This window comes from Macadamia integrifolia, chromosome 3 (genome assembly GCF_013358625.1).
Source record: "Macadamia integrifolia cultivar HAES 741 chromosome 3, SCU_Mint_v3, whole genome shotgun sequence".
NCBI lineage: Eukaryota > Viridiplantae > Streptophyta > Magnoliopsida > Proteales > Proteaceae > Macadamia > Macadamia integrifolia.
The window spans coordinates 19,915,883-19,940,534 of NC_056559.1; the positions used below are offsets into that span (position 1 = coordinate 19,915,883).

The 24,652-nt window shown below is 37.0% G+C and overlaps 3 protein-coding genes and 1 long non-coding RNA gene across 4 annotated transcripts in view; 2 read left to right on the forward strand and 2 right to left on the reverse strand.

The window, feature by feature from the left end:
• The window catches only part of LOC122074052 (translocon-associated protein subunit alpha-like), a 13,668-nt gene extending 5,286 nt beyond the window's left edge, over positions 1–8,382 (forward strand). Inside the window, exons 5-8 of the mRNA XM_042638852.1 lie at positions 6,085–6,162; positions 6,333–6,536; positions 7,718–7,789; positions 7,992–8,382. Of these exons, the coding sequence (XP_042494786.1) occupies positions 6,085–6,162; positions 6,333–6,536; positions 7,718–7,789; positions 7,992–8,039 (402 nt within the window). The 3' untranslated portion in view covers positions 8,040–8,382. The remainder of the gene's footprint in view (positions 1–6,084; positions 6,163–6,332; positions 6,537–7,717; positions 7,790–7,991) is intronic.
• A 7,572-nt stretch (positions 8,383–15,954) lies between these two features.
• On the forward strand, positions 15,955–16,494 carry LOC122072831. Its single transcript, XR_006138590.1, has 2 exons — positions 15,955–16,012; positions 16,099–16,494. It is a non-coding gene; the product is annotated as an uncharacterized LOC122072831 (long non-coding RNA).
• A 1,089-nt stretch (positions 16,495–17,583) lies between these two features.
• LOC122074757 lies at positions 17,584–19,154 on the reverse strand. Its single transcript, XM_042639717.1, has 4 exons — positions 18,666–19,154; positions 18,485–18,547; positions 18,333–18,407; positions 17,584–18,263 (listed from the first exon to the last, which is right to left on the reverse strand). Exons 1-4 carry the CDS (start codon positions 19,077–19,079, stop codon positions 17,832–17,834), a joined length of 984 nt encoding a protein of 327 aa, XP_042495651.1. The 5' UTR covers positions 19,080–19,154; the 3' UTR covers positions 17,584–17,831.
• A 1,945-nt stretch (positions 19,155–21,099) lies between these two features.
• Positions 21,100–22,196, reverse strand: LOC122072961. Its single transcript, XM_042637407.1, has 3 exons — positions 21,941–22,196; positions 21,798–21,860; positions 21,100–21,700 (listed from the first exon to the last, which is right to left on the reverse strand). Exons 1-3 carry the CDS (start codon positions 22,181–22,183, stop codon positions 21,266–21,268), a joined length of 741 nt encoding a protein of 246 aa, XP_042493341.1. The 5' UTR covers positions 22,184–22,196; the 3' UTR covers positions 21,100–21,265.
• Positions 22,197–24,652: the final 2,456 nt, after the last annotated feature.

Here is a 24,652-nt window from a genome sequence, read left to right on the forward strand (position 1 = left end):
CCTTTTGATCATCGCATGCTAGTCCAGAATTTGACTGGACAGGTAAAAATAGGTTTTTTTTATTACATGTGTTTTTAGAATACATTTTACATTTGAACTCCTTTACACTTCATGTTTCTAAGCTGTTCATACCCAGTTAAGCTTCTAATGGTTATCATTTAATTAAAGCATACTCTGTGTTTCTAATTCTGAGAAACTAGATTTCACATGAAGAATTGTGGCTATAGAATTCTGCTATTTGCATCCCTTAAAAGATGCATCCGGTAAATTGTGAAGATTCTGTAAAAGTTAGTGTCTTTCTGATTTGCATAGACCTTTATTGCATGGAATTCCCCCCCCCCACCGGGTGTAATATAGTACAAGAACTTTCATGGCTTATAGTTCACTTTGTTGAATTCTAAGGATGCAAGTATTGCATGTGTGGGTGTGTTGATATACATTGTTGTGGCTTTTACTTAACAGTTCGAGATTTTAGGATAAACTATTGTAACATGGTATCAAAGCCAGGAGGTCAGGTGTTTGATCGTTGGTATGTGTGAGGGGTTTGTGTTGTGTGTTATTATGCCCCTAGCCTTGTATCCTTGGTGTCATGTGCAAAGCCATGTGTGTGCATGGGCCTGCATGTGGGGGGGGGGGGATGTGTGTTGATATACATTGTTATGGCCCTTAACAATTCAAGATTTTGGGATAAGTGGTGGTAAAAGGGTGGATTTGTGAAACCTTAAAAGGCAGGATAGTATGTTTGTATTTTTCAATTTTTTGGCACAATAATGAGATTTTTATTGGCTAAAAAGGGGTAACTGTGCCCTACGCCTTCCCTTGCTGTGATGTGCAGAGCCATGTATGTGGGTGAGTGTATGATACAGATTCTTCACCAAATTAGGCTTGTTTTATTAGGAATAAGCTTAGGGTTGGGTTGTATACGTGTTGGGCCTTCAGTCCATGTGGTTTGGAGTGTATTGGGCTACTTTTATGGGTCTAAACTAGGGATTTTAAGGTTGCATACGGGATTCAATGATTTGTTTCCGTTTTAGATGGGGTTATTTAGTTTCTAATTTCAGTACCTAAATTAGTTTCTAATTTCAAGTCATTGTTAGTTTCTAATTTCTGTCTAGACTAGTTTCTATTTTCATTAGATTCTAATTTCCAGTTTTTAGTAACTTTTTGTAATCAATTTTTAGTAACTCGGATTTAGTAATTCTGAGTTTCTATTACTTATAAACCCTCCCTATCATTATAAATAAAGGACATGGCTCTTTTATGAGCCATGATTTGAATAAGAAAAAAAAAAAAAAACTCTCTTGTTGCTGCCGCTGGGTATCAATGGTGGTTCCTTGTGTTTGATCAAGGCCTAGGGATGGGTGTTTGATCCGATCGACACTCTGCGGCGAGAAGTCCGAGTGGGTTGTTATTATTTCTAGTCTTATTTATTGGTTCTCTTCATGGTACAGGTAAGTACTCTGAATTTTTTCTGAATTTTTCTGGGTTAAGCTCTCTGCTTCCTATTCTGTCGACCTAGTCTATTTTGGAGTTCTGGCCACCCGATTGCTTTGAGATTTTGGTCTATTGTTAGGACTATTAAGAAGGGGACTCGATCCATTTTTGAGACAGATCAGACCTCTGGTTCAGTTTCTGTGTTGTGATCTGCAGTCCTGGCCGATAATGGATTCTGCCCAGAAATTCTTGTCTGATTTCTGATTCCTGTCGAGGTTGGTTGTTGCTTATATTTTCTCAAGGGATTAGACTCTCTAATCAGTATTTAGACTTGCTACCTGTTCCTTAAACATCTAGTGCTGAAGTTTATAAAGTATTAGAATCGATGGTCAGGTTTCAGATCTTGCTGTCCAGAATTGAGTCTTGATTTGATTTGTGTATTCTAGTGATGTTTTGGCTTTGATCATATTTTATTCATACTCTATTTCTGTTACTGGATATCCTATTTGTTAGTGCAAACTCTACTCTCAAAATTCCAGATTCTGAGTTTGATAATTCTGGGTTCTTAGGACTGTTGGCTGACTAGTACTGGACTGTTGTGTTGACTACTGTTGGGTGAATTTTGGTTGTTCTTTGGTTTACAAGATCCTATTGTTTGGGTCTAGTTTGGCTTGTCAAACCTATTCCTACATTAGTGTGAGGGGGTGGGTTGTTGTGTGTTGATATACATTGTTGCGGCCCTTAACAACTTGAACTTCTGGATAAGTGGTTGAACAGGGTGGATTTGTGAAATCCTAAAAGGCAGGAAAGTGTTTTTGACTGTGTATTCAAATTATTTAGAAAATACTATCATTTTTTGTACAATAAGTCAATAACGAAACTTTTATTCGCTAAAAAGGGGATATCTTATGCCCTTATTTTCCTATATACAAGAGCCCAAAAAATGTTAGTGGTTCATCTAGGGTTCAAAAGACCCAATTTAGGTCCCCATGGGCCTACGAAATTAAAGATAAACTCAATTGAAAAGAGTAGTGCCAATTTTGTTAATTCTGAAAATCTAGGACCATTTTTAGAAAAGGTAAGTAGAATTTTGGACATAAAAGTATTAAATCAAGGCGGCTTTTATGAAATTAAATCTTATCGGAGGAGTGAAATAAGAAAGAGCTCAGAACAGGTAACAGTTACCAGAAATTTGGCTCAACTCTAAATAAGTAAAATGTATCTTCTTCCCCTAGATTGTAATGGTAAGGGTGAGAGAACCAGCTTTCGAGTGAGAGAACTCGCCGATATGGGTTCTGATTAGGATAAAACTTTAGGTGAAGGTTGTAGCCTTGGAGGCCTGCTGAATACACAATGACAACCTAGATGCTGGGGAAATCAAATGGAACTCTATAAATACTAGCAGGCGGTAGCAGCAAGTTCAGCGGTGGTACGAGGTGTGGTTCTCAAAACAGAGTTGCTTGTAAGGACCAGGATTCAAGGATTTGTGTCCTTTCAGAGGGGAAAGCTATTTCGCAAAGTTACAGTTCAATCTGAGTTGAGTTGATGGAGTTCCAGCGAACTCTTCTCTGACCAACACTACCACCAGTACAGCTACAGTGAAATCAATAGCAAGAATCTTAGGAGATGAGAAGAAAGGTGGGGAAAAAAGGGATGGATCACAACTGAGCCCGGAAGAAAAAATAGAAGTCGTCGACTAGATTTGATAACAGACCTGCAGCTCCACAAGGGAGAGGAAAACTCAATTTTTCATTCAGTTGATTAATGCCCATTTGTTTACGTGCATATGTAATATAGAATAAAAACTAACTTATCCCATCTAAAACATAAACAAATTCAAACTAGCTTGACAAATGAAGTCTATCTCCTAAGATAGCTAACAAACATATAATAAAAATAAAAATGAAATTACAAGAAAACCACATACAAAAGAAAACTTCCTAACTCCCCCTACCGAAAAGTCTAGGTTTGGACCTGTTTTTCCTTGGTCTGGGCTTCCAAATTAGGTCATGCTGGTCCAAGCAAGTATATGCTACTGCATCACTTAACCTTCCTCCAAAAAATTGGACACTGCAAATGTTTAAGGTTGTCTTCTCCACCCAACATTATAACTGGTAAGATCAGTTATTTGAGGAACAAACATCAGAAATGTAGCTGTGTTTATCCTCATATTTTATTTCCTGCTTTTGTCCTTATTCATATTCTCTTAGTCTTAATTGTTGACTGATGTTAATGTACATTACTCGCAAGTGAAGGAGACGAAACGATTGAAATTTCAGTTTTATGAATCTAGAGTTGTTTTGAAGGATACATAGCTTCAGATTCTCTTTTGGAAACTTAACATTAACCCGGTTTGCGTGTTGTATTTCTGGCTCTATGACCTATATATTTGCCTTTTTATTTATATATATATATATATATATTATGAAAAAATTATTGAAGTTGATGGGTGACACATATCCCAGAGGAAGCAGAATTAAAAGAAAACAAGCAATAATCATCTCTCTCTCTCCCCCGTTCTCCCTTTCTTCCGCCCTCTCCATCTTATGCTCTTCAACACACTCTCTCTTCTCTGCAACCTTCTCCGGCTCTTCCTCCCCCTCCCCCTCCCTCTCCATCTCTCTCTCTCCCTCACCCCTGCAACTCTTTCTTTGAAATGCTTTGTTGACACACACCCATGCATTTCACTGTTTATCATTGTAACATTTAGGATATCATTTGAAATTTGATCATTGCTGCTGAACCATTCTTTGCTTCAGAAAATCTGTTGTTGAGCGTTGCACTGCTGCTCCTCTCGGTCATTTTGTAATTCCGACTTCCCAGCTCCGCAGCACATCCATGATAAAGTTGCCTCATGGTGCCGTTGTAAGGTTTGAAACTCGATCCGTTATCTGTGGGACCCATGGCTGCTGCAACTGCTCCGATCACAATGAAATGTGGTGGTTGTCATCGTTTAACTTAACCTTTTCAAAAGACAGAAATCCGTGTGCTGGAGATAAAATTGGCTAAAGCATTCTCCCTGTGATGTGTTAGTCAGGTGAGTTAGGGGAGGTAGGTGGAAATCTCCAATGATGGGTACTCTCCCTTACCTCTCCCCCCTCCCCAGCACTCCTCTCCCTCTCCCTTACCGGCTTTCCTTACCGTTCCCTTGGTTCATGTGTCCATGCATGTGATCAGATTGGCCGATCCAGCAAAGGGCAACTCAAAGTGGTTTGAATCCGGTTTGGGGCTGGTCGATTCCAATCCTAATCGGTTGATTCCGCCAATCCGATCCTGATTCCTCGAACTGCGTGCAGAATCACTTCAATGCAAAAACCATAAGTAAATAGAAGTAAAAAAATATTAGGAAAAATGGCTGGAATAGAATGACTATGATACTTTAGTATGCCAGTCATCTAGGGAAAGGGAATTGAAAAAGGAGATGCCTGACAGGCCTCGTGACTCAAGGTTTGAGACTGAGTTTCCCTCTTTTTCCATGATCCTTGATTTCTGCAGTTGTTTTTGACCTTGGATGAATTTCTTAGAACACTTGTGATACTAACGGTACAAACCTTGGGAAATTCTATGGCATCCCAACCGGGACTGCACATTATCCTGATTTCCTTCAATCATTGTGGTTACAACTCGCAACTTTGAACTATCCAGTATTGATCATACCGTTGATTCATGTCTCATTTGCTGCTTCCTCCCTGTCACTTCCTTGGGCTGTTTTGAAAAATCTTGTTCCCAATGGACCTTAAGTCATATCCTCCATCATTCTCTGCTGAGGTACCACGATCAGCCATGTTATAAGAGACTCGGTATTTGTTTTCCAAGTTTGTCCTGAATTGTTCATTCCCCTTGGGCCTCCTATGGTAAGTATTAAATTGATTTTGGTTGTGCTCCTCTGCCGTCAGGAATGTTTGGGGAAAATGCAGTACAGCTGAAGTCATCTGCTTTTCTCTTCGTTCTTTCTGCCCTTTGTCTCCTCCCATTTTTTTTTTCTTTGGAAGGACTATTGTTGTCCATATTGTGAAAGACTTGGGATTTGTGGAAAGGAATTTGTTTTCTAGATTCATTCCCCATCTTTTCTTCTTGGAGTTAATAATACTTTGGGTTTTATTGTGGCAAGTATTATTCATTTTGGCTGTCAAAAAGTATAGGGTAAACACACAAGAGAGCTGAAGGGGTTTCCTTCATCTGCCAAACTTGGGCCTTCTTTGTCATGATTCACTCAATGGAGTTCCAACTTTATGGGATGATGTAAATCTCAAAGTCAGAATCTTTCCTATGATTCCTCAGAAGCAAACATTGGAATTGGTAGAATGATCTGCAATTTTGAATTAATTTTGTGGCTAAATTAGCTTGTAATCTTCAGGAAAATGGCTGGTGTGGCCATGAAGGCCAGTTTGTTCTTGTCATGAAATGATCGATGGTGGCCGATAGATTTATACATATTTGTGAAATGACTTTTCCAACTCGAGTAAACCTTCACTTCATTTTGATAAGTGCTACATTCTGTGGGTAATAATATGTCCAGCATGGACTTGGCATGTTCCTGTTTTCAGGTGCAACTTTGTATCTTCTTTCTGCACAAGTAAAATTTTGTGGCTTATGGAAACTCTCTCGAGTTGGTTAGAATGGTTATATATATTCTTATTGTTATTTCAGGTTTTCAATAATGCATCTGTGCCACCTTCAGCTCAGGCTACCTTCCCATATAGTTTCGCTGTTAGCAAGTTCTTGCAGGTATGAAGCATCTATATATTTTTTTTTCCTATGTTTTTTTTTTTTTTTTTTTTGTGGGGGGTGTGTGGGGTGTGGGGTGTGGAAGGGTTTTTACATTTCAGTGTTTCTTGATCTGGCATTGGCTACTTACCTCCCACATTATGATCTTAACATTTTATTTTTGGTTGCAGCCTGGAGCATTTGATCTTGTGGGTACAATTATTTATGAGATTGATCAGCAACCATACCAGAGCACATTCTACAATGGAACTATTGAAGTTGTTGAGGCCAGTGGCTTTCTCAGTATTGAGTCTGTTTTCCTTGTTACATTGGGAGTTGCCCTTCTTGGCCTTTTAGGGTTGTGGATATATGGTCAAATCCAACAGCTCTCAAAGGTAAGTAAACTATGTTATACATTAGATGTTATATTTTTCATAATTTATTGCTTGTGATAATTTTCTATTATCTCTGGAGGTGCATTGGGTGTTTGATCTTTGTTTGCCTGTAATGAATTGAATTTTGTGGATTCTTTCTGCTAGATGTTTAGTGATTTCTGCTAGATGTCTAGTGCAGATTCTACCATTTCAATGTTTCCCTCTTTTGATACTTATCAGGGGATTTTTTTTTTTTTTTTTTTTTTTTTTTCGGAGTTGCCACTTCATTTTCTGATGATGGGTGCTTGCTTATATTTCTTGATCCAGAGGACCGGTTTGTACTTGTACTTTATTCTTGTGGCCCAAAGGTGTTGCTAAAACATTGTGTAGCATGTAACAGGCTATTGTGAAGTTGCAGAATGTGCTTCTGGGCTGATGGTCTCTCTTCTATAAACATGGCAAGGGAGATTATCTGTACATTTGGTGAATCCCATCTCCAGAAGAGATAAGTTAATAAAATGTTTAGTGTAGACTCCAGCTTTGCAGTAAAAGAACAATGTTCACTGCAAGGTTAACCAAGTCCTCTCATTCATTCAGTTTTGTGGATTACTATGATGGACCAGGCTTTTCTCCTAATCCACATACTCAAGCTGTCAAGCATGCTGAGAAAAGTGCAACAGCTTTTGCACGTTATTGTCTTCAAGGGATATATGGAGAAAGATGTGAAAGTTTTGCACAATATTTCTTCCAGGGCTGAAATCTTTCACATGCTATATGAAGACCAATGGGTTCTAAAGTTGAAACCCTTATTTTAAAAATGCATATCGAATTTGTAGAATTTTTTTTTTGGGGGGGAGGGGGGTTGGGCTTGAGGACTGTTGTATTTGCTGTTTGGTTTTTCAGTTCTGGGCTTTTGGGGAGTTTTCTCCGGCTGTTGTGCAGTAGCTTGATAATTTCTCTTAAAATTTTGTCAGTACAAAAACAAAAATTCCAGATTGAGTAGGTACGTCCTTACATAAAATAGATATCTAAATCCTCTTGTTCCGAAGTAGGGAAGAAGTCCCATTATCAAGAGTTCTGATCCAGCCATAGAGATTTTTCTTCTGCAATTAATAGGAAGTTAATTATCTACGTGTTTGATCTTTTCAATGCATTTTCCTGTAAACAATGCATAACCATGCTAATATGAGTCTCTCATGCAGAAAACAAAGAGGGCACCAAAGGTTGAAGTGGGTACTGGGACTACAGATGCATCCATGGATGAATGGTTGCAGGTCGGTAATTTATACTATCTGGGCAAAAAATCTTATACAATAATCTCATTTTTTGTGCTTGTGCATCATCCTTTCCCCCAGAATTCCAACAATCATGCTCTGATGTTTGGTTCCATTATGCTTTTATATGAATTCCTGGGTAGAATTAAAATATTTTTGTGCACTTGGCCAACCATTTCAATTTTTTTTTTTTTTATTACAGGGAACTGCCTATGCTCAGTCACTCTCCAAGTCTAAGAAGAAGAAGTGAGCTAGTATGACATGCATTTAGTTGTGAGGGAGAACCATGACCTCTCTCGTGCTAGGCTCTGACATTTTTGTGGTGTCTTAATATTGAGATACTTTTGGGACAAAACGGCTGATGAGGCCTGCCTAACATTTGTAGTATGTGGAAGATGTTCCTGTACTTCCCTTGGGAGTAGATTTCTGTACTGGTTAGCGTAGGGCTTCTGAAGCACCCAATGTTCAGGCAACAAAAGTACAATTTTGTTAACTTAATGCCATTAGGTAAATGTTTATTCTGTTTTGGATGACACTCATTATTTCTTCCTGTTTAGAGGGTTCTCAGCTCAAATCTAATGACAGTTCAGTTATTTCGATTTGCTGATTATTACAGTTCATTTTCTGCGTCCTCGCACATGTGGTAGCCTTGCGCACTGGGTACACATTTTTTTTTCTTTTTTTGTGTTGTGTGTTGTCCGAGGGGAGTCCGTTTCATTTTTTTTATTTTTTATTTGGGGAAGTATTTTCTGTGGGGGAATACGGTTCCTGTGCTTGGGAGTGCCACAGGAGACTAGTGGGAAATACTTCATTTATTTTGAAAATGAAATCTCTGCGTACGCTCTATCTGAGTTATATTGTGAATGAGAATAGGGGTTTCTTATAAACTGAAGTGTCGTTTTTGATTGACATCCTCTTCTTTTCCCGCTAGGTTCAAATGTCAAATAAGTTAATGCAATTTCTTTGCAAACGCCATGTAAGATAGAATTGACCTATCAAATCTTTGAAGCTTCAGCATAGGTAAGAGTCCTCCATGGGCATATGTCGATGGAGAAGGGTTCCAATGGGAGTGCACACAAGGATTAAAGTATTGGTATCGGTCGTCGTATCGGTTGGTTAAAATTAAGATACGTATCGAAGGATATCGTATCGTATCGGAGATACACTAAGATACGTTAAAGAGATGCATAAATGGATAGGAAATAATTTTTTAAATACTTTTGCATAAAGAATTTGTTAAAAAAAGCTATTGATAACATGTATTATGCATAAACACTAAATTGAGGGTATCGTACTGAGAATTCAAGGTCTGTAGTTGTCCCATAAATGTAAATCCTTGTTCCCAACCTTGATTTCCACTTTAGTTAGAGAGAAATATGGCTGACAGCAACTTTGGAACAAAAACCCTTCAAAAAATCATTTTTTTCTGAAAAAATTACCCATCTTGGCCATTTTTTGATCGTAGCGCATTGTATCGGTATATACCGATACCGATACGTACCTATATATATATCGATACTCATTGATACATGTCGATATATATCGATATGTACCAATTGATACATACTGATACTTATCGATATGTACCAATACATATCGAAACGCACATTTTATCTCAATTTTATATTTTTCATAGAGTCGTATCGAGGCATATCGTATCGTATCGATGTATATTGGTGGTATATTGATACATATCGGTATGTATTGTAGGATATATATATATCGATACGAAAGGATTTTAAAAATTCAATGTATCGCATCGGTGTGTATCGTATCGATCGGCTAAATTTAAGATACGTCTTGGAGGGTATTGTATCGATATCGGAGATACTTAAAACCATGAGTACACCTCGAAGGTGGGGTGATTATTTCGAACATCTTTGTTTTTAGGCACAACCTCTGCACTCTTGGAAAGGAAATACTCTCCCTATTATTTTTACTTTGCAAATGAATTCCTTGGATCTAACAAGAAATGTAGAGATTACATTCTAAAGTATATTCACTAAAAGGACCAAGTATGGTGGTGTTTTAAGTATGTTTTGGTTAGGTTACAAAAACATGAAAGCTTTCTTTTCCAATTAAAAATCCTTCAATGTGCAATTTGAGTCGAGCAAGGCAGTAGCGCCTTGTGCTAAAACACAAAGGGCATGAAATGAACACCTCATCATTTATGAAAGGCGAAAATCTCACTCTACTTAATGTTTTTGAGTGCATTCCCATTGTTTTAATGCTGATTCAAGGGCCATGCCCGCCTTTCAGATCCTTCACCCTTAAAGTTAAAACTAAAGGGGAAAATCTTATTGTAGCCGAGGTTGGTGAAAAAAAGAAGTTATAGTATAAAAATTTAGGGTGAGAGAACTTCGCCGGTTTGGTGTAGGAAACACCAAATCAATGGGCCAATGGAAGGGTGCATAGGGATATTCAATGAAAATTAAAGGGGGCAGTGTAGTCTTTTCATACCATGTACAGTCTGGGGGTTTCCTTCACTAGACTCCAAAGCGGCAGGGTTCTTTTTCCCATGAAAGTAAATCCTTCATTCACATATCTAGTTGAAAAATATAACTTTTTATAACAAATAATGGCAAGCCATTTTTTTATTATGCTAAGGGCAAAAGAACGATCCTAGTTGCCTGACCCTAGCACCCAGACACAAAGGATGGCAAAATTATGCCCACATTGGCCCTTGCGTTGGTGTAGTCACAACCAAAGACCATTCTTTTCCCTTCATTTTAAAAATCATTTTTACCCCAAATATAATAACCTTTGAGAATAATGTAAGGAAAACCTTTTTTTTTTTCAAATTGTTGCAACTTCTTACTTAACTATTATAGCGGCAACAAGATTCATCCAAAACTAAAATGGTTTTAAGTGTGAGGCTGATTTGGCATGATTTCGATTTTAATTTATGATTGATTAAATAAATAATAAATTAATTCAGTAAAAAAAAAAATTGAAATTATTTTGGTTGCATCAAAATTGTTTTTGTGAACAAAAATCAATCAAAAAGAAAAATAATACTAAAAACAACCTAAAGTATTTCTAAAATAAGAATTCCATTCGGTAATTTAGGCTCTGTACTGTAACATTCTAAAAAATGGGTTCTGATGTTTTTTTATTTTTTTGAAACAGAAATGAGGTAAAACCTGTATGGAAAGCCCGGTTCAATTTCTTGTTTTTTTGAAATGAACCGGGCACTTATGAGACTTCTGAATCCATTTTTTGGAGCAAAAAATACTTGTTTTTCACTTTTAGAATTCATTCTGAGCAAAAGGCGCCGAAATAGGTATCACTTTAATAGTTATGAGGGTAAAAGGGGAAATTACCCTCAAAACATAACATTGCTATGTTTCACGAACCCTAACTCCATTTTCAGTTGCAGGGGGCGAGAGGCGAGAAGGAGGCGACCCTAACCCCATCCAACAGTTGCAGGAGGCGAGAGGCGAGAGCGAGAAGGAGGCGAGAGCTAGAAGGAGGCGAGAAGGAGGCGAGAGGCGAGAAGCTCTGCTCGGTACAAATTTTCTTGTCTACCACTCGATCTACCATCTTCTAGGTAAACGAAGATCTCTCTCTCTCTTTCTCTTTCTCGTTCTCTTTCTCTTTCTCTTTCTCTCACTCTCGTTCCCTTTCTTTATTGATCTCTTCTCCCTCCTCCTCTCATATCACCTTGATGAACACGTCCTCTGGCCCTGTGTTCCTGTTTGTTTTGATCAAGAATTTAAAAAATAAAAATTCCCATCTGAGACACAATGTACCTGTTATCGCCATATGAGTTTTGAGCATATTCATAGTTCAATATTAGTAATTCTTTCAATAAATGATCTTTTTGCTTTTCCTTAGGCATGGTAGACTCAATAGATTGAGTTTTATGAGGATTTGCGGTGATGTGAATTGTATGTCTCAGATGTATCCGATAATGAAATCAGTTTCGGATATGAGTCAGATGATGATGCATTATCTGGTTTGAGGCTGAAACCCTAGCATAAAAGAGTAGCTTCATTCTTTTCTTCACTTTAGTTTTACTTAGGTACACCATCCTTCTTGATTCTCGATTTGGAGATTTGATGTGATCATGCCCATGTCAGAATTTTGTTAGCTTTAGGTGTCTCTAATAACAAAACAGAGTTTTTCACACTTCTAATCATCAAACCACACTTTCTCCCCAGAAATGGCAGGGGATTCTTGTTAAACTGTTTTGGTTGTGATTGCAAGTAATTTAACCTTTCTCTTTCAAGTTTGATATAGAAGTGCGAAGGGTATTTTGCAGAAACTGGGAAGTTTTGCATCAAAACTCTAAAGTCAGCTAGACTGGATTAAAAGTTGTATTTGATGCAGGTGACACGAATACAGTTTTCTAATCAATCATATGATTAACGATTAAGAATCTGTTGGAGTAACAGAAAGAGGGATCGTCTTAAGAATGTTCCACTGTTATAAAGGGTGTCTTTGAACTGTAGTTTAGCTTTCAAATTTCACTTTCTTTTAGCCAAATAAAAAGCTCTTGCACTGATATGAAATGCCTTAGAACCTTTCAGTTTCTGTCTGGCCATTAAATTCAGAACATTCAAAGGAGAGTTCCCAAACTGTTGTTCACCATGTACCTGGAAGCACGCATCAGGATGCAAATATTATGGGTCAACCCATTGATTGTGGATGAAACCTTGGTTTTCACTTCCCTATATATAGCTGTTTATATTTTCTCATTTTGCATCTATATAAGTGCTTATTTACTTTAAATGATTGTACAGCAATGGAACAAGTGATGCGCATTGAAACTATGCTGCTCATCCAGGCAGTGAACAATCCTTGCAGACTTCTCAATGGCCTTTTTTTTTTTCTGAGAGTATAATATTGTCCAAGAAGAAGAGTATGTTAGAATAGTACACTATTAAGAACACAAACTTATTCTCAAAAGCACTCTGTTAAGCAGCCTCCAAAAGGAATTATAAGGATACATTTTTTTCAATGGGGAGGGGAGATTTGGTAGGTTTTTAGTGGTTTCTGTGTAGAAGACACTTGCAATAAAATAAATATTCAACATTTCATGAAATAAAATTTAATTTGATTATGAATTGCAGTATTGAATCTTAAGTTCCAAGAGATATTTAGACTTCTGAGGTTTCTTAACACTTCAATTATCAACAAATGACTGGTATCCTAAAAATGATCAATAATCTGTCAAAGTGAGCAAAGTTTCATAATCACCTTTGGTTAGATTGTTATTCTATATTATTATTTGGGGAAAAGGATGGGTAATCTAGTGGGTTACTATAACTACTAATTTCAGCTCTTTTTATTTCTCAGTTTTCCTACGGATTTTAGGAAACCTAATTCAAGTATACTTCTTTAAATTATGACTATTCTGATATTGTTTTCTATTGCTAATTATTGGACAGATCGAGGGTCTGGAGGCTCTGGCAGTACTGCAAAGATTCAAGCGTCATCGTTGGGAGAGACAGGATTAGGCGATTCTCCCCTTCTCCTTTTCTTCACTCCTCTTTGTCTCCTTGATTCTTTGTTGCTCGGTACAAATTGGTGGAATGAGGAGCCTGAAGAAATTCAAGATTATGTACCACCGGCTCACATTAGTATAAGCTTAGCAGAAAGAAGAAGACAGATGGATGATCTCAGGAAAAAGATTGCAAATGAGTTAGCTGTTAAAGCCGGAATGGCTCAAATTACATGATTACATTTTGATGATTGGATTTAAACTTTGAAGTAGTGGGACATGTTTTGCAGTTAAGAATTAATTTGGAAGACCTAATTTATGCCCTTAAGTTCATAATTAAATACTTTAAGAATTATGTCTTCCCTTGAATTTATTCTTGTTCATACTTTTATGTTATTATGATAGATCATATTTTTGTTGAAACATTTCATATTTCATATGGCAAGGAAACACGGCCAAATATTTCATATTTGAAGTGAACACCATGTTGTTGATATGGAGATATTCTTATTTGCCTCATTCAACTTAAGTTATTTGGGTAATAATGATTTTCATAACTTAGAATTTATTAAAAAACCATTAACTATCCTTAGATTTTATTTAAAAATCACAACTTTGACACCCATGGTGAAGATGACACTTTATGTAAATATTGGTTTCTAACAGAAACGATTCTGTTAAGTACGAACCATACATGTTTCTGTTTCTTTCAAGTTACAAAATCAATTTTTTTTTTTGCGATTACCATACAACATTTAAGATGCAGAATCACTCCAAAAAAATAAAAATGCAAAAAAGTGTGCTAGCCCCAAAATCATGTTAAAAAAACAGAATCGTTACAGTACAGAGCGTTATAGGGCCAAATGAGTCGGGGTTCGCAGCTTTCTAGCATTAAATCGTGCTTGAAATATCATTTTCGACAATTTATGACACACATTTCTTCGTCTGTTCCCAAACGCTCAACGAATTTAACTCGATTCGTCTCTGGGNATTTGTATTTAATTTGAGTATTTTGAAATGCCAGGATATATCAATTCAAGTATTTGATTATGCGTATTTTTTATTTATTAGGATAACCCTACTTGGGCACGATTTAAGAAGCATGGACTACCACAATGGCCAGAACTATGTATGGTATTTGGTGATACATATGCAGACGGCGAAGGAAGTGGGACTCAAAAAACCATGTTGGAAACTTTGGCGGCCGATGATGATAGGAATATGATTGAATCTTGTGATGAGTCAAGTTCCGCTGATGAAGTTACTCCATTAGGTGACACTCAAACTGAAGCAGTGGAAAAAAAGCCAGCTACTAAGCATAGGCATGATAGGACTCCAAATGCGAAAAGGAGGAGGAGTAAGTCTAATGATTGGTCAATGGCATTCAAGGTAATTCAAGATATTAGTAAATCAAGGGTAGAACAGGATGCGAGCATGTCCACTGCTTCAACCCAAAATGCGGAACAGATGTACGGGATTACTAGGGCCATGGAGGTGCTTGAGTCAGGATATGAGTTAGATGAAACACTATACGAGAAAGCACTTTGAAAGTTAATGGCTGACCCGCAATGGAGAGAAGCATTAATTTCATGCCCTCCTCATCGGAAGTCAATACTCCTTCGTACCCTTCAGTAGTTTGCTTCTTGAAAAGTTCTTTTAATTAGATAGATTGATAACTCTACTTGGATTGTGCCTTGACCCTACTTTTAACTTTGGTGGTTTGCTATGTTTTTCTTCACTTTTTAAGATGTTATGGATGACTGTGTCTTGACTTTTTTTTATAACTGTAGTACTTGATGTCCTGAATATTTATTCATTGTGCTTTGACACTACTTTTAACTTTGATGGTTTGCTATGTTTTTCTTTATTTTTTTAAGGTGTCTTGGATATTTGTTCAAATTTATGGTTAGATGTGTTTCCATATTTCTAATTTTATATTATAGGAATGGATCAAAGAATGATTGCATCTAGGGAACACATTGAACAAATGGAAAGAGATGACACTGATGCAGAAATCATGATGTGTATGATGTTGTTGATGAAAGCACATGATTCATTATACACTAGAGAGCCCATACGAGATAGTAAATTGACAGGACCAGAGCGAGTGAGTGAGGTTCTAAACGGACATGTAGACAGATGCTATGAACAGTATAAAATGGAACGCCATGTCTTCCTCAACCTTGAAGCATTAATGCGACAACATGGTTGGTTGGAAGATAGTCGATATTTAAGAGTGGATGAGCAGTTGGCAATGTTTATATCTATTGTTGGTCACAATGATAGGTATAGAGACATAGCAGAACACTTTCAGCGTTCTCTTAACACAATAGGTGAACACTTAAAGAAATTGTTACGTGCTTTCATACTACTCGGACAAGAGAATATCAAACCTCCAAACTTTAGTCGTTGCCCTAAACAGATTCTTGAAAAACCAAAGCTCTATCCTTTCTTCAAGGTATGTTGCTTATAATTAAAACAATGATTATGTTGTTTTGTGGTTATACGTGGTTTGATTTGATGAATATCCATGTATTGGTACTAGGACTGCATTGGCGCGATTGATGGCACTCATGTTAATGCTTCTGTACCTCTATCCAAACAAACACCGTACAGAGGAAGGAAAGGAGATACAACATGGAATGTTATGTGTGCATGTGACCTTGACATGAAATTCACTTTTGTGTACGCTGGTTGGGAGGGTTCTGCAAATGATTGTCGAGTATTCAATGAGGCATTGAATAACCCTAAATTTGAATTTCCTCATCCTCCACCTAGTACATTCTAAATCTTAACCTCACAAGTTGATTATGCTCTATTTTACATATTGTGTTGATTCATTACTTTTCACTTTACGTGCTAGGTAAATATTATGTGGTTGATTCTGGTTATCCATCTACTACTGGGTTCTTGACGCTGTTCAAAGGACAAAGATACCATCTAAATGATTATAGGAATAGACGTCCAAGGACAGCAGTAGAGCTATTTAATAATAGACACTCTTCTGTTAGGAATGTCATAGAGCGCAGTTTTGGTTCTTTGAAGAAGCGCTTTCCAATTCTCAGCAAAATGCCATGTTTTCCACTGAACACCCAAACATGCATCGTCATTGCTTGTTGTGCACTTCACAACTTCATTCGGGAGGAAGAAATTGCAGACAAGAATTTTAAGGAGTTTGGTGAAAATTGGTGGAATGAGGAGCCTGAAGAAATTCAAGATTATATACCACCGGCTCACATTAGTATAAGCTTAGCAGAAAGAAGAAGACAGATGGATGATCTCAGGAAAAAGATTGCAAATGAGTTAGCTGTTAAAGCCGGAATGACTCAAATTACATGATTACATTTTGATGATTGGATTTAAACTTTGAAGTAGTGGGACATGTTTTGCAGTTAAGAATTAAGTTGGAAGACCTAATTTATGCCCTTAAGTTCATAATTAAATACTTTAAGAATTATGTCTTCCCTTGAATTTATTCTTGTTCATACTTTTATGTTATTATGATAGATCATATTTTTGTTGAAACATTTCATATTTCATATGGCAAGGAAACACGGCCAAATATTTCATATTTGAGGTGAACACCATGTTGTTGATATGGAGATATTCTTATCTGTCTCATTCAACTTAAGTTGTTTGGGTAATAATGATTTTCATAACTTAGAATTTATTAAAAAACCATTGACTATCCTTAGATTTTATTTAAAAATCACAACTTTGACACCCATGGTGAATATGACACTTTATGTAAATATTGGTTTCTAACATAAACGATTCTGTTAAGTACGAACCATACATGTTTCTGTTTCTTTCAGGTTACAAAATCAATTTTTTTTTGCGATTACCATACAACATTTAAGATGCAGAATCACTCCAAAAAAATAGAAATGCAAAAAAGTGTGCTAGCCCCAAAATCATGTTAAAAAAACAGAATCGTTACAGTACAGAGCCTTAATTTCTAAGAATATATTCTTTGAGAGAGGGTGGTGGTGGTGGAGGAGGTGACAAAATAAAATGATTTTTCTTTCATTTTTTTTTTTTTTTCAACATGTCAAATGACACATTTACCTTTATTATAAACCCATGTTCATTAAAGTGGAGTGCATAAGAAATTGTTCATTGATTCCAATAGTTGTTAAAGTGGATTTTTTTCTCTTGACCACCCCCTAATCTTCACTTCCACTACCTCTAGTTTTTTCTTGCCGGGTTCACATCTCAGCATTTTATAATCATTTAAATCCAAAAGCACCATCTTACTTTGCCTTTTTTGCTGAGCTGTGACTGAACAAAGCTAACCAACCGTCCACATTGTATTCAGTGTGCCATCCATCTATCTACTCTCAGATCAGAATCTCAAAGACACCTTAATTGACAAATTCCTACACAGCAAGGTTACATTATACTGACTGCCTAACATAGGATCACTTTCTCTAGGTAGCAAAACAAGAATCTTAAATGGAGGAAATCTCCTCAAACTTCCTTCATATTCACAGAGAACTACAAAATTGGAAAACGAGAAATTATAATCTCAGTAGCCGATTAATATTGTATTATAAAATTTTGGGAAGGAAGAAAAAGGAAATCAACGATTGATCATCATCTGCAACGTGGTTTTATAGAGCCCATGGAGCTTTTTTTTCTGTTGATCTCAATTCTTTTTTTTCTCGCCTCAGCTGCAATGGCTGCCTTGTGTAGATCATATAAGCGAAGATAATCTATACTAAAGGATGACTCCATCGATAAGTTGAGATTGGAGAGACCAATCGTGCCCAATTGCTTCGCGATCCCCAACCCAATTCCAGATAACATCACATTGTACTGCTCTTTCAGTTCGTTTGGTTCTTTAGAACTGTAACTCACCGAAGGCCCCACTTCCGCCTTTTCCTGCTCAAGAACCCGGAATGACCCTTCTTCTTCTTCTTCTTCTTCAGCTGAAGCTTGAGAGGGGAATTCTTCCAAAGCAGGACCAGTGATTGGTTCTGGACTGGAATTCAAATTGGGATCCTCTGGTTTCTCGGAAGAAATTAGCTGTAAAAGACCCAGAAAATTAGGAAGAACAAACCTAGATAAACATGGAAATCAAATCACGGAAAATACCTTTCTTTCCATTTGTTTTAACATTGAATTAGTATGTTTCAATGTCTCATAGTGAGCCCTCGCCTTTGGGATTTCCTGAAGAAAAGAAAATTCAATACATTACAAACTCAAAAAACCAAAATCTTACCCAATCTCCTCCATTAGAAACTTACTTGTTTCAGTATTTTTATATTTTCTGTTAAACTCTCTATGACTTCAAGCATATCCTGCTTAGTCTGCAAGAGAAATCCAACAGGGAAATAGATAAATAAGAATAGAAGCCCTAAACTTGATATAGAGAAATCAGAGAATGAATCAAAATCACACCGGACAGAAAAGAGGAGTTCAACTTACCATCTTCTTTCTCCTTAAAACAACACCTGGCTTGGATTCGGATTCACTAGGCGAGAAAGAAAGAGGGGTTGCAGGACTGTTAGAAGAAAGAGGGGTTGCAGGACTGTTAGACTCAACCTTGATGCTGGATTTGCAGCCATTGCAGGAATCAGGAAGCAGAGGAGTTAATGGACGTGGAGACGGAGGATGACGGGGAGGTGATGGGCTCAAATCGATTCCAGATCGCTTTTTTTTAACACCCCAAGAGAATGGAAAGACACAATCTTGTTTCTCTTGGGTTATCAACTGTGGTAATTTGAGCAGGATTTCAGCAACCTCAAACTCATCATCACTGAAAAAGCCGGTGGTTTCTCTGGTAATGCTCTTTTTCATCCTTTGTTGATTCACTAACTTCGAACGAACTGAAACCTCCATGAATGATTCTCAAGGAAGACTATCACAAGAAGAAGAAGAAATTGAGAAGAACAACTACGACGATAAACATTCCTATTTTTGTGATTCTACGACTGGAATTTTGAGAACAAGAGTCTTATAATGGGAAATCCTGTGGAAAATCCATGGCGAGCTTGTGGCTCTGCCACGTGTCATACGGTAAGAGGTTGAGTATCTCTTAGGTCTAGGGTTTCTGCAAACTAGTCCCCCAAGAGAGGAGAGAGAGAGAGAGAGAGGCGCCGAGTGGGAGTGTGGTGGGACCATGGGAGTGAGTGCCGAGGGGATAGGAAGACATAATTTATATTAAGAGAGTGGTGAATCGGTGGCCGTTGATTTAGTGTAGTTTGATAGGAAGAGAGATCTCTGACATCGTAGATCTTTCTTTGATTTGGGAATCCCCTTACCAATTGCGGCTTTTTGTAGTTACTATTTATAAGTTTCGTATTTATAGGAGATTAGGAGGGGATGGAGAAAGTTATAACATGTATTGCAACCTTGTAGATTTTGATGACTACCGTTTGGGATTGCATGCATTTCATGGATTGGATCATCTGGGACGTACGTTCAAGTAAGTTACTGAGAAAGCCCATATTAGGAAAATGGTTTTTTCTTTTTCCCTTGGTTGGTAATTGGGATTTTTCTTCCAAAACATATATATCCTTCGTTTCTTTTTTTCTGTTTGTTTGTTTGTTTGTTTTTTTTTTTTTCTAATCTCAACAAACTTGGGTAATCCGATAATCCTCCATCCCCCACGGAGTCAAAAATGGCCTTCGTTTCACTTGTTCTCCAAGTCTCATTCAATTTTAAAGAAATTTTCTTACTGTAACACCTCTTAAGCTGTCAAAATAATTTTTACAAAGACACCAAGCAGCAGTTTACAAAACTCGATGGGTGAAATTGCTTCTCTACCCTTGTGAAATTAAAAAACCTACCCTTGTTTTTATTTTTATTTTTGGTAGAACCTATCCTTGTTGAATGCCTCTGTTGTTAGTCGGTCAGATTTGGTCCATAATAATTGGTCTGACTGAGTCCCTTAGAATACTTTGGTGTAGGCCCAAAACTGGTCCATCAAGAAAATCAAGACTAGAATTAAGGAGTAAAACAGAACTGGGATTTAAGATTGACGCTTTTTTTTTTCCATTTGTGCCCAATGTATAAAGAAAAAGAAAAGAAAAAAAAAGCATCAATAGATCGAATGATCAAGAGACAATTAAGCTTATGAAGGGTGCAACACAATTATAAATGTTCGAGAGAACTGACCATAAGAATTAATGACCCAAATTTTATCATTACAAATAAAATGATAGGAAAATAGCCTTAAATTATATTATATAAATTAGGATTAAAATTAGGGTGAGGTTGGACTGAGCTGGGCCTAGGCCTCAATTCAGGCCCGACCCAACTCAAACCCAGTATCAGTGTTTTTCAATCCTAACCCATTCTAATCTTAGCCCAAGACATGTTCAGTTCAAAGCTGGCTAAAGCAGGTTCAGTCCATTAGAGCCAAACTTACACCCCCAAAACTAATAAGATTTCAATGGGTTGGTTTTGATTTGTTTTATTTGTTTGTCAAATTTTATTGATTCCTTTATAGTTTTTCATTAAGGAAAGAGGTCCTAATGTGACCTCCCCTCTCTCCTCATATATCTCTCCTTATTGTATAGTCTCAATTCAATCAGGATCCACAATAAAATGAGAAAAATAATATTATCCACGGTCGTGAAAAAACCTCTCTTGTTCGATGCCTTTGTGAATCCCCTCATTGGCCCCAAACTATTATATAAGTGCCACAACCAGACAACATTCATCTTGCTAAATAGGAGAGGAAAGAAGGCTTGTAGCCTTCGGACATGATAAGTAGGGAACTGTGACTTTGCAGAGAATCAAGATGAGTAGCTGGCCCCTAGCACTAGGCCATCTATCTTTCCACACTTGGATTGGAATCTCAAAGTCTTTCTTCTAAGCTCTCTCTATATATTTAGTTTTCCAATTTCCTGATAACTAAAAATTTTAAAAAAGAGAAATTATAATCTCAATGGTCAACTAATGTCGTATACAAAAAATTTGGAAGAAGAAATCAGCTATGATCATCATCTCTGCAAGTACATAGTTTTACAGAGGCCAATAATCTTTTCTTTCTGTAGATTTCAACCCTTGATTTTCTTCTCTCAGCGGCCATGGTTTCCTTGTAAATCACCCTTTAGTTTATTTAAATAATTCATACTGAAACACGACGGAGTCAATACGTTGAGATCTGGAAGGTCAGGCACATTCACCGGCCGCTTCAGTTCGTTTGTTTCTTTAGAAGTAATGCAACTCACCGAGGTTTCAGACCCAGATGTAAAACGCCCCACTTCCACCTTGGACTGCTCAACAACCCAGACGCTGACGCTGACGTCGACGCCGACGCCGACGCCGACACCGACGACGGAGACTTCTTCTTCGTCTTTTTCTCCTTCAGGTGGAGCTTGAGAGGGTAATTCTTCCAATGCAGGACCCGTGATTGGTTTTCGAATGGAATTCAAAGTCTCTATTTTCATTTGATTTAACATCCAATTTGTATGTTTCAATATTTCATAGCGATTCGTCGTCTTTGGTGTATCCTGATGAAATCCAAGAAAAAAATAAAAAATCAAGGGAGAGTTTAAGGAAAAAAAAAAAAAAAGAGTCCAATCTTCCATTAGGGACCCAGAAACATACCTTTTTCAGTGTTCTTATATTTTGTGTCGATTGCTGTATGAATTCAAGCAAATCCTGCTTCGTCTGCAAGAGAAATCAAACATGTTAATACTAATTAAAGATTGGGAAGATTAAAAGACAAATAAGAGTTTAATTTAACTTACCATCTTCTTTCTAGATCTGGAGTTGCAGGAATGAGGAACCAGAGGTCGAGTCGAAGATGAAGGATGATTAGAAGGAGGTAAAACGATTGCAGATCGTTTTCTTTTACCACACCGTGATAATGGAATGTGAGAATCACGAACATCTCTGTCTTGATCTATCAACTGTGGAAGTCGGAGCAAGATCTCAGCAACCTCAAACTCGATGGTATTGCAGGTCATCGCCAACTTGGAAGGAACCTTCATCTTTCACGAGGAAGACAACACAAGAAGAAGTAGAATTTTAGAAGAAAGAACAACAATGATTATAATAAACCTTCCTTTTCGAAAGCAGAGGAGTACTTTATTGTCCTTATAATGGGTATGTTTGAGTCACACTAGGTTTAGAAAGAATTAGCTTCCTAAATCTACATATGATAAAAATTGGCAACTTCTTACATTAGTTGTTATTAATGCTTATCGTTAATTCATCATCTCAGCTGTCCCACATCCTAGACTCTATAGTGAACGGTGGCCGTTCATTTCTACTCTCTCTGACATCAGAAATATTTCCTAGGATTTGAAAACAAAAAGTGAAAAGGAATAAATAGAGTTTTCTTTTAGTAAATCATACATTAGCTGTAAAACATTTCGCCACGGAGACAAACTTGGCTTTTCTTTTTCAGCATTAAAAAAACGTGGCTTTATGATTCTCCAATTCTTGTACTTCGATGGAATAATCCAATTCCCTACGATACCAGTTTGAGGAATCGGGTTGGATCTTTTTTGAAAATTTCGGTATCTTAAACCATGCTGAGAGGACTGATAAGCGGTGGATTTTAATAGTGCAAACGGCAAAGCCGATTGAAGGTAGGACAAAATTTTGGTTCGTGAATCTTTGAGAAAGCGATACAGAGGAACGTCCCAATGAGTGAATTTTTGTTCATATCCACCTAGCTACAAAGGTATCGGCTGCATATATGAGCTTCAATATCAAAATTAACTACAGTTATAAATATAAAATCCCATCTCCATCTCATAGAGATCATGATTAAGATGTCACCATCCTTTGTATCTATACCATGTTAAGGTGAAACAGGGTCGGGTTGGGGTGGCTTTTTTTAAACCTTAACTCAATCTTAGGTTTTTAAAATTTAACCAAAATCCAATCTAACCCTGTCAGATTCATATTCAGACTCAATTCTATCGGGTTCATACCTACCCAACCCAATCCTAATTGACTCCGGCATAACCAAGTTGGGTTAAGCTGGGTCGAGTTGGGTTGACCTTGATTTACGCAATGTTTGAAATAATCTTGATTGACCTATTTTTGTCATTCATATCTTGTACATTAAAAAAATATAGAAAAATGAAATATCTATAGAAGCCCTAATTCTAATATGAAAATTCAGGGTTAAATTTTGGGCTGGGTTAAGTCGCGTTGAGGCCTCAACCCAAACCCCACCCAACCCTAACCCTAAACCTAAACCCAACACGCCCTCAGGGTCAAAAAATTTAACCTAAACCCTGCTCAAGCTCAGAGCTGACCAAGGCATATTCAGGTTGTCAAGGCCAAACTTTTACCCCAAATTATATACATATATTCTCTATACCCACATATGCTTTTATCTTAGTGTATCAATCACGCACTCCTTTTTTTAATTGATACTTAGTCATTCTCATTGTAGGATTAGAAATAAGGCCTTCAAAATAAAATAATAAAAGGAAGAAGAAGAAAGAAGACAGTAGAATATTTCTTAGAATTAATTAATAACAAGAATTGACCACCCATTAGTAAACGGTTCTGAATTTCAGGTTTGGACCAAATAGCTTATTAATCTAGATCTAATCATGATCCGTAGGGTTTGAATTGTTAGAAATCATATTAAATTGACACCATTTTATTGTCTTAGTGTTGATAGTTTCCATTCGAAGAGTTGGCACCCAAGGTATAAGTCGTAAATTTAGATGTCTTAAGTTCGACTCCCATTAGATACACCATAGGCAACTCACACAAGGTATTTAGTGCTCTTCATTATTTCCAGTGAAAGTTGAATGATTCTCATTCAATCCCAATATGACCTGATCCATGTGATTATGAGATCAACAAGAGCCTGCGAGACTAGTCATGCACCCAAGGGAGAAGGGTTATGGGATTGAAATCTGGTCATATACTTATCCGGGACTAAGTTGATGAATGTGTGTAAGAATATGTAGCATTGGCACTTAGTAGAATAGTAGATCCTAAAAAATTAACATTTAATTGTTATATGTTAATGGATATTGATCAACAAAATAAAAAAAGCTAATTGTCAATGGGTTGGTTCGATTTGGATTGAATCGATTGAGATGTGAATGATAAAATTGATATCAATCCAATAAGAAAATTTTAGTTTCGATGAAGATTGGTTTTGATTTGAATTCGGTTTCTTGTATGAATTTGTAATTAAGTTGGTTTCTTTTAATGATTTTGTCAGTACGGTGTTACCGTGTTAGTCGGATTGAAATCGTCTACGGCGGCATTTCTTGGCGGAGGCTGGCGGAGGCTCCCTGTGATGCCGACATGTGGCCAATACCATGTGTACGGTGTAAAACTCTCACATCTTCTGCTGATATCCTAATATGAACACCTCTTCTCTTCTAATTTAATCTTTAAAAGCACACGACTAATCCCAAAAGATAAAGAAGGGATTTCAAAAAAAAAAAAAAAAAAAAAAAAAAAAAAAAAAAAAAAAA